The 10,241-nt window shown below is 27.1% G+C and overlaps 1 protein-coding gene across 3 annotated transcripts; it reads right to left on the bottom strand.

The window, feature by feature from the left end:
- Window positions 1-754: 754 nt before the first annotated feature.
- On the bottom strand, window positions 755-8,200 carry LOC131653015 (uncharacterized). 3 transcript variants are annotated; one of them, XM_058923045.1, is made up of 4 exons: window positions 7,796-8,200; window positions 3,748-3,822; window positions 1,497-1,525; window positions 755-1,241 (listed from the first exon to the last, which is right to left on the bottom strand). In XM_058923045.1, the coding sequence occupies exons 1-4, from the start codon at window positions 7,942-7,944 to the stop codon at window positions 1,234-1,236; spliced, it is 261 nt and encodes an 86-aa protein (XP_058779028.1). In that variant the 5' UTR covers window positions 7,945-8,200; the 3' UTR covers window positions 755-1,233. The 3 variants fall into 3 exon arrangements, with proteins under 3 accessions (XP_058779028.1, XP_058779027.1, XP_058779026.1); XM_058923043.1 differs by having other exon boundaries at window positions 759-1,525; XM_058923044.1 differs by lacking the exon at window positions 3,748-3,822 and having other exon boundaries at window positions 758-1,525.
- Between the last annotated feature and the right edge of the window lie 2,041 nt (window positions 8,201-10,241).

Genomic DNA, 10,241 nt, shown 5'->3' with positions numbered 1-10,241 from the left:
AAATAAATTCTCTTGTGTGCTTAAGAACAAATATATTCTAAAAATCTCTTCTTTCTCCCTCAAAGCTTTAGTTATTGTATTCATATCATAATTCCCCCATAGATGGAAGTATGCTCTACACCTGCCTCTTAATGAGGATCTTGTGTATCAGAAAACATCTGACCATTGATCCATACTACGGTCCATGCTGTTATGAAATTTATGTTTTAATTGTTAGTCTGTGTTATGCCTATGATTGACTTTTGATGAAGAAATAGTTAAGGCTGGGTTTCATGATATGTAAGGCTCTATCAAATACAATTTGCTTTGTTTGACTATTCTATCAACTAGTAATGTACCGGTGCGTTCGCACGGTCGAAATAAATATTAAATAAATATTATATAGTTATAGTAAAAAAAATGTATATTAATTTATATAAAGTCATACAAATATTAATTTAATTTATCAAGTTGTAGTAGTTGTTAGGATATATATAGATTTGGTAATTGTTATTAAACTAAATATAGGGTGGAAAAACAGGTTTGACCCGTCAGACATGGCTAGAATTTTTATAATTATTTATAATTTTAATTATACAATTTCTTTTAACAAATATTATAAAATAAAATATATTATACACCAAAAACACATATTAGTTTAATAACATATTGGTTTAATAATATGATTAGATTTAATGAATTGAACATATAATCTCTAAAAATTCCAGAAAATTAAAAGTATTCCCGATTATATTATTAGTATTTATTATTACTATACAGGATTATTGTTTAGTACATTATTAGTATTTTTTTTGGAAGAATAAGAAATTATATATATTTCCAAAAATTCAATTAAGTACAAAGCGACCCATAGGGTCCAACACCCGCCAACCAAAGCAAGACTAAAACCTACAACCTATAGGAAAAAGAACCCCCTATAGGCTAAGGTATCACCCACCTAATCCAGCAACAACTGAGCAATTCTATCTCTATACTTAGGAAACATCCACACTCTATTTACAATTTTTCCTATAATGTCTTCCACTATACACCTATCCTTATACTCACTTTTAAACACTCTATTGTTTTTGTGTAACCAAACCGCATAAATTGTCTCCGCTATAGCTATCTGTACAAACTTTCCTCGCCAATTCTTGCTTTTACAAACTTTCAGAAGTCATTACATCTCCTGATTCCATCCCTGTGCATTATGTCTCATGTTCATCCACCGCAGCACTTCTGTCCACACCTGATTCATAAACCTGCACTCAAAAACAAATGTTGACTGGTTTCAGAGCAGTTGTAGAACACACACTTAAGATCCGTGTTAACACCAATCTTGGCCAGCCGGTCCTTCGTAGCAAGTCTGTGCTGACAAGCCAGCCACAGCATAAACACGGCACGAGGCCTCGCTTTATTCTTACAAATCAAAGCACTCCAATCAGACTTAGGGTAATGCTGAACAAATTCATCATACAACTTATGATTTTTGAACTTATCACCTTGCTGAAACTTACCCCACTGGTGCATCATCCTAACTTCATCCCTGAGCAATACATTATTAGTATTTATTATTACTATATAGTATTATTGTTAATTTGTTGGAAAAAAATATATGAATCAATTATTATTACTAAAAAAGAAAAAATAATTAAAATCTAATTCATCTCATTTGAATAATCACTTGAAAGAACATAAAAAAAATGACAAAACATCCAAATTTATTATATATTTAATGTATGTGGAAGAAGGTTGAATCCAAAAGTTTGTGTTTTAATGAATATGGAAAAATCAAAAATCAAAACCAAGAATCACTTATTTGTAGTAATAAACGATAATAATTATGAAAAAACAATAAAATAGAAAAACAACCGTAGTTGCAGAGATTAGAAGTTGTAATAATGCATGTTGTTTGGGAATACGTCAAGGCTTTTTCGAGTGTAGCATTGTTTGCTCTGCAAACCGTGTAATTTTATGGAAATAATGGAAAGAATCAATTAAAATTGGATTTATTAATTGTGGTGTTTTTAATAATGATTATGTATTAATTAGAATAATAAAGTATTTTTGGTGGTAATTACTTTTTATATATTAATTTAGAAAAGTAAATCTTATTTGTTGGAAAGAGAAAGGGAATAACAATTTATTATAATTAATAATTAATTCATATTTATTGGGAAAAGAATAAGTGATTGAGATTAAAAAAAAAAAGGAAATATAAGATTATAATCATATTCTCATGCAAAATTTATGTATTCACCAATCATAATTATTTCATTTTTTATAAAAAAATATTTATATAATTTTTTAATGTTAATATTTTATTATAAAACGTTGAAGTATATACTTTGCATATGCTTGATACTTATAGAATGCAACAACATGCTTACAAAGTAAATCTTAATCATTACTTTAATTATTTATTGCAGAAACATAAGTAAAAATAACAAAATAATAAATAATATTGCAGAGAAAAATAAATAATCATATTAAAAAATAATAAAATTCATTTATGTTTTTTATTAATGTGAAAAGTTAAACAGATGCAAACAAAAAATAATGAAAAAAATAAATTTACTACTCTTCATATCATTTTTTATTTATACTTCTACAATACACTTAATTATCATTAAATGATATATCTATTTTTGTTTGTTGTACTAATAAATAAATATGCATTATTTACAAATGAATAATAATGTTGGAATGAATTTTAAAAATGACAACTGAAAAAAACCAAATTTTTTTCCAAAACAATTAAAATGAAAATCATAAAATATACTTAAAATATTTATAAAATCTTAAATAATAATGTGTTATGAATGTTTCATGAAGCAAAATCAATTTTCTAATTAACATAGTAAAATTTCTTTTATTTTCAGCATTATGGGACTCCTTATATTTAATCTAATTGAAAATTATTTATCAAAATTTAAAAGGACAAAATTTAGGTACAATTCTTTATGTGTGGTTTTTACTATTTTCAAATAAAAATATGACAAGTGTATAATTTTTTTTTACGCGTATATAAATTTCTCCTATTTTCACTCACAAAATGATATTTAAGTATATTTGTCATATTTCATTGGAAAATAGTAAGAACCACACCTAAAGAATTGTACCTAAATTTTGTCCAATTTAAAAACATGTTTTATCATATATTCAAAAATACAAAAGCTATTATAAGAAAAAAATTATTTATTTTTGATTAATTTTGTTAATAAATAGTTATTGTACTTATAGCCATATATCTAAAATAACTTAAACAATAATAAATTAATGTCAATTAAAATATAATCGATTTCATTTATTGAGATCTTATATTTAGTTTATTTCCGTTATGTATTCAAAAAAATTATTATAGTATTAAAATGAAAATATAAATAATTTTTATTAAATGAGTTATCTTGACTAATACATATCTTAATCTTTAAAAATACACACTCCATTGAACATAAAATAAAAATCATAAAATATACTTAAAATATTATCTTGATTACACCAAAAAATTTTTTTTACTTAAAGCATGTTACATCGAATCAACATGCACATGTTGTCATACAAATCAAAATGGTTGGATCCTTATGGATATTTGATCATTCAATCAAGTAGAGTTTTTTTTTTTTTTTGACTAAATCAAGTAGAGAGTTAATAGATCACAAAACTGTTGAAAATCAAAATATAGAAATTATAACATGAAGGAATTTGAAATAAAAAAAAAAATCATGTAGAAATTTGATAACATGTATTAAGTAGAATATATCAAACCTGTTAGAATTCATCAACCAATTTGCTATGGATATATTAAAATCATGAGCGAAAAACAGGCATGAGGGATCCCAACTGGAAAAAAGGTATACATATGATTAAAAAAAATTATAGCCATAACAAATTCATTTGCTACTGATAATTGTAAATATGCATAACTTTACAATCAAACAATGGAGGAAAAAAATTTAAATAACAAGGTTTAAAAAAAAATTACCAAAAAAACAAGTTTTTCAAAAAATTTACTAAAGTGTCTAGGTTTTGAAGACCCTCTGGAGTATGCGCCAAATGAATTGGCGCATTAGTACAAAAATTAGGAGTATGCGCCATATGGTTTGGCGCAAATGTGAATTTTTTTATTTTTTTATTTTTTTATTTACTTTTCACAAACACATATACGCCAATGAATTGGCTAATTCAAGAAAATTTATACTAATACGCCAAATGGTTTGGCGCATCATCACCATGTACCTGTTTTTGAACATCTCTTTTCCTGCAACTCTAAATCAAAATTTTAAAATATCAGAATACAAATCAATACAGATTACAAAAAGTGGACTATAAACCGAATGACAAGCCCACTAAAAGGGATGTCTTGCATTGGATTCCAAGCCCACCTTTTGTTCGATCCGTCGCTTTTCCGTTTCCTTTCTCTCAGTGAAAAGAAAATGGGGAGAAGATTTTTGTTTCAATATTTTGGTAATGTATTAATAATTCAATATAAGCCGACAATTACTTCTAATTAGTTAAAAATGATGTAAAAAAAAAAAAGTGTTACGTCTTAAAAAAATGACCCTTAAAAGAACAAAATAGAGAACTAATTTTATATGTGGGATAAAGTAGGGAACAAAAATGTAATTTAGCCCAATAACAAATTGCAAAACATCTAAACATGTTATTTTTAATTACTTTGTTTTATTGTATACATAATTTATAATCAATATAATATATTATATTGATTTAATAATATTTTAAATAATTTTATAATTCATATATTTATAGAACTTTATCTGAACTCTTTTAAAACTATCACTAAATTAAGTTGGATTTAGAGTAAAAATAACTAAATATTATTTAAAGAAGATAATTGAATTTTTTTACTCATATGCATAAAAATGAAATAAAAATACTAATTTGCCCCAATTTAAAAAATTTTAATTTTGGTCAATGGTTGGTTGAACCTATATGTGCATTTTTTTATCTTGACAGTCGGCCAATGATTTATTGAACTCTAACTGGGAGTTTTATTTTTGTTTTTCAATTTGTATGAATTTATTTTTAATATTTTGAGTTATTAATAATATTAATTTAATATAATATAATATAATATTTTTGATATAATATAATATAATAATTTATATCATTGTTATATAATTTATTTAATAATATATTTTTAGTTAATAAATTAATATAATATAATATAATATAATATAATATATTTGGCAATTCAATGGCCTAACAGTTGAAACGACAATACTAAAACGTCACACGTTGAAAAAAGTAATTCAGATAGTCACACTTTTTGAGTATTTTTAGAACACTTTTAATCGATGGATGTCTAATATTAGGCACAAATTTGCCTGGGTTTATCCTCAACTATTGCTCTAACGAATCGCCAAACCAAGGATGGTCTAAAAATGCTATAATGAATGGTCGAACCTACTCTAAAAATGTGACTACCTAAATACTTTTTCAACTTGTGATATTCTGATATAGTTGTTTCAAATATTCGACCATTGAATTATGGATATATTATATTATATTAATTTATTAACTAAAATAAATTATAAAACAATTATATAAAAATATTATATTATATTGAATCAAAAAATAATATATTAAATAAAATTAATATTTAACTCATAAATATTAAAATTAAGTTCATACAAATTTGCAAACAAATTCTCAGTTGGTTTTTTCTTTACCCACCTCCTTATGGGGGTCACCCCCAGCAAAAACCCCACTTTACCCCTGCTTCAGAAATGCATTTTTGAATTTTTTTTTTTAAAAATTTTTCCAGACTTCAGAAGTGCATTTCCGAAAAAATCCCAAAAATTAGAATTTTGATTAATTCGGAGATGCATCTCCGAAAAAACAAAAAAAAAATCTAAAAATCCCAAAAATTAATTTTAGGATATTAATTAATTCATATATCATAAATTTAATATAATTTATGAGTAATGAATAATAATAATTATATATTTTGATATAATTTATGAGTTATAAATAATAATTATTATATATTTCTATTCTGATTCATATTTTAAAATTTAAAATAATTTTAATTAAAAAATTAAAATGATTTCACTTACAAAATGAGTTATAATTTTTTATTTATATATTTATAATAATTATTATGTATTTACGAAAAAAATTAAAAAAATGAGTGTTTTAATTTATATATTTATATATTTATATAATAATTATAATGATTATTATATATTTATAAAAATTATTATATATTTATATATTTATATATTTATATATTTATATATTTCACTTACAAAATTAATAATTATTATTATATATTTATATATTTCTATTCTGATTCATAATTAAAAATGAGTTATAATTTTTTATTTAGTTTAAAAAAATTAAAAAAAGATTTTGTCTTAATTTTATTTAATGAATAAATTTTATATTTAATTCTATATAATTCAAAATTTACTTATGAAATTAAAATGTTTTTGATTTATATAAGTTAGTAAAATAATTTTTAACTTTAAAATTGTTTAGGAAACCTTGATTTTAATTTTTTAATAATTATTGAATTCTTTCGGAAGTGTATATCCGAAACATTCCAAGACCAATTTGGTTTACCCCTCTCCAAAAAAAAACAGGTGTTTTCGGAAATGCATCTCCGAAAATCCAAAAAGAGGTGTTTTCGGAAATGTATTTCCGAAAACATTTTTTTTCGTGTTTTCGGAAGTGCTTTCCGAAATAAGACAAATTTTAAAAAAAAAAGTGTTTTGGAAATGCATTTCCGAAGTAAGGGTATTTTTGGTTTTTCAACAGATGTGACCAAGAAAATATGGAGGTGGGTAAAAAAATTCTCTTCTCAGTTAGAGTTCAATCCACCATTGGCCGACCTCCAATATAAAAAAAATTGTATGTATAGATTTAACTAATCGTCAACCGAATCATAACTAAAAAAAGATGGCAGATAGAAAACAAATTTTAAATTGTGGCAGATTGATATTTTTGTGGCATTTGAGTAAAGAAAACAGATAATTGAGATTGGAGACTTCATTATTTATTAATGGGAATGATAATTCCACACTAAATTTTTCAACTACACCGGATTAAATACGGTTTAATTCCTTTTATTATGTTTTATAATTATTTTCACCTTTCTCAATACAAAATAAAAGTACATATTTGCTGTATTTTAGATGGTGTAGATACATGTGTAAGATATGTAGTATAAGAATAACAACATTCATTTATTAAATATTGAACTAAATCCTATTAATAGATCTAAATACTATAATACAAGTGTTTTTCATTGTAGTGTGTATTTTATGATAAATAAACTAAACATTAAATAATGTAATATCGATAATGAATTTTAAGCTTAATTATAATTTTGGTCCCCTATTATCTTTTATTTTGGGTTTTGATCGTTCTATTCTAAAGTTCAAAATTTTAATTTTTATATTTTAGTTTTTTAAGAATTTTGGTCCTTGCAAATTCAAAAGCAAATTTAAATAAAATGACGATCATATTGATGATGTGTCAGTGTTAATTTAACAATGATTGGTTAAAAAAACTAATTTTATTTAAGATTTATATTGAACGAGTCATCCATGTGAGTTCCATTTCATTAAAAAATGTCATCCAATGTATAAGGGGATAAAAATCTTTAAAAAAAATTAAAATAAAGAGTTTAAAATTCCAGATTTTAATTTAGAGAGATCAAAATTTAAACCAAAAAATAAAAATAATAATAAGGTGACTAAAATTACAATGCCTAAACTTTAAAACTCAAGACTTGGAGAGTTAAGATAGGAAAGAGGAAAATAAAAAGCAAGAGAAGACAAGATCAGACCGGCATGGCTGGAGTTGTGACGAGATGGAGCAGGAAGCGGTGTTGCGCGGTGGCGATTGGCAGTCCAGCAGTTGGTTGAGAGAGATGTTTTTTATTTGGAGTATTTGTTGAAAAGGTTCTTTGGAATAAGATGAGGATTGTTTCTTCATGTCAAGAATAATATTGTGTGTGTTGTTCAAATATATACTCAAAATTAGGTTAAGTTACTCCATTGTGATGAAAAGGTGAAGCAAATTAGTTGAATATTTTGTTTGTTTGTGGCAGAAATAATGCAGAACACTGCAAAGTTGGTGGTGCAGGAATGGATACACAAAAATGGAGAAAAGAAAAAGAAAGTGGGAAAGTAAAGTTGGAACTATGCTCAAGAAGGAAGGATTTGTTTGGTCTTTTCAGTTTTTGTTTTCGATTGAGAAGTCAGTGGAAGAAAGCTGGCATGTACTTTTGGATTCTCGAAACACAAGTTCTTCGGAATTTAATTCCCTGCACTTAGACCATCTCCAATGGTGAAACTCATTTTTGAGTTCTTTACGAGTCTCACCAGTCATATCATCTCAAAATAATTTATTAAATATTTATTTTATTGATGTAATTCAAATGAGTCCCACAACTTTATCTTATAAATTAATTTGATTGGGTACCACAATTTTTTATTAGTTGCATTGCAATGCAACTCTACTATGACATGGCAAATTGATTCAATATTTAATTATTATATTTATGTCTAGTTGGAGAACTCATTGAAAAATACTACCATTGGAGATGCTCCACCTTGCATTTTTTATTTATTTTTTAAGCAAAATAAATCAAAGGCTATGATTAGAGCTAGAGTTGTCAAATGGGCCCGGCCCAGCCCGCTTCGGTCCGGTGGGCCAACGTGTTTTAATGGGCTGGCCCGGCCCATCCCAATTGTTAAATAGGCCACATAAAATGAGCCCGGCCCATTTTTCAAAGGGTCGTGCGGTCCGATGGGCCAACCCGACCCGTATTTCAATATTATAATTTTAATTTTATAAAAAGAATGTAATGGATAAATGCAATACAATATAAGTAGAAAGTCATCATAAACGTATATAAGTGATGTTTAAAATATTTATCCATAAATATATATATATATATGAATACCACAAAATCATCCATGTAAAAGTATAAAGTAACTTAATATTATCACCAATACTTATCAAATTTTCTCTACATTTCACAATCATTTCTTTGATCACATCATTTTGAAAATATATCTTGATCCTCTTTAACTTTTCTTTATGACTTGAAAACACATTTATAAAATCATATCTTATCTCAATCTTTTTTCTCCAAAATTTACCAAAATTTTTTTAATGGGCCAGCCCGAAGCCCGCTTGGCCCGGCCCAGCCCATAAAAAACATAGGCCCCGTGGGCTGGCCCAAAAAGATAGGGTCGTATTTTTTTAAGGTATTTTACGGCCCGGCCCGTGCTAAATGGTAGGGCTTATGGGCCGGCCCAATGGGCCGAGCCCATTTTGACAGCTCTAATTAGAGCTGTCAATATGGGCTACCCGGTCCTAAACGGGCCAGCCCTAGCGGACTCTGGGCTTTTTAGGACTGGGCCAAAAAGGCCCTGTATAATATGGGCTCGATATTTACTACCCGAGCCCGGCCCTAGATGGGTTTCGGGCTACCCAGCCCTAAATGAGCTTTTTTATTTAAAAAAAATTAAAATAAAAACTCCATAATATTTATTATAAATAAAATTAAGAATTATGTTATTTTAAACATAATACATTTTTAAGTACTATATTATCTCTTATAAATACTATAATGTGTTTCTAAATACAGTATGTTCTGGACTGGGCCGAGCAGGCTCAACTCTTCTTTCCAGCCGAGCAGGCCCAATACGTTTGGGCCCATTCCCTTTGGTTACCGTTACGAACAAGTCAAGCATGAAGACCACGTAACGCTTCAGCGAAGGATCCGGTCAACCTCCTCCGAATCCTACGCCACGCTCACCTCAGAACGTGAGTCACCTGCTGACTCAGCCCTAGCAGAGGGTGTTCTGGCAGTTTCCTAGCACGTGGGCCTCCAATTGGATTTGGCCCAATTAGGAAACCTTGGCCCAGCGCTGGGGGCTATAAATACCCTCTTTCACTAGAGGGTCAGGTATTCATTCTCTACTTCTTAAACCCTCACTCTCTCTGATAGCTTCTAACTTTAGCATCGGAGAACCTTGCAGGTATCCCCCACCTTGTTCATCAAGCCAGATCCAGCTGCCGTGACGATCCCTTATGATCAGGTTAGATCACAATATATGTCTAAATTGTATAAAATAATACTTGAATATTTATTATAAGAGAAAAACTAATATAATATGATGAAAAAAATGTTGATTATATTAATGTATAATATTTAAAAGAGAAAGATTGAATAAAATAGAGATAAAATTTAGTGAAGGGAGATAAATCAATATGTTATT

The sequence above is a fragment of the Vicia villosa genome, linkage group LG2 (assembly GCF_029867415.1).
Source record: "Vicia villosa cultivar HV-30 ecotype Madison, WI linkage group LG2, Vvil1.0, whole genome shotgun sequence".
NCBI classification, from domain to species: Eukaryota; Viridiplantae; Streptophyta; class Magnoliopsida; order Fabales; family Fabaceae; genus Vicia; species Vicia villosa.
The sequence above is the reverse complement of the archived record's forward strand: the minus strand, read 5'-3'. Positions and strand labels throughout refer to the sequence as shown.

Coding starts and splice junctions, on each gene's coding strand:
- LOC131653015 (XM_058923043.1), bottom strand. CDS start 7,944: ATGAAGAAACAATCCTCATCTTATTCCAAAGAACCTTTTCAACAAATA. Junction 3,823..7,795: donor TCACAACTCCAGCCATGCCG/GTCTGATCTTGT, acceptor CCTTTTTTCCAG/TTGGGATCCCTCATGCCTGT. Junction 1,526..3,747: donor TGGTTGATGAATTCTAACAG/GTTTGATATATT, acceptor TGTATTGCTCAG/GGATGAAGTTAGGATGATGC.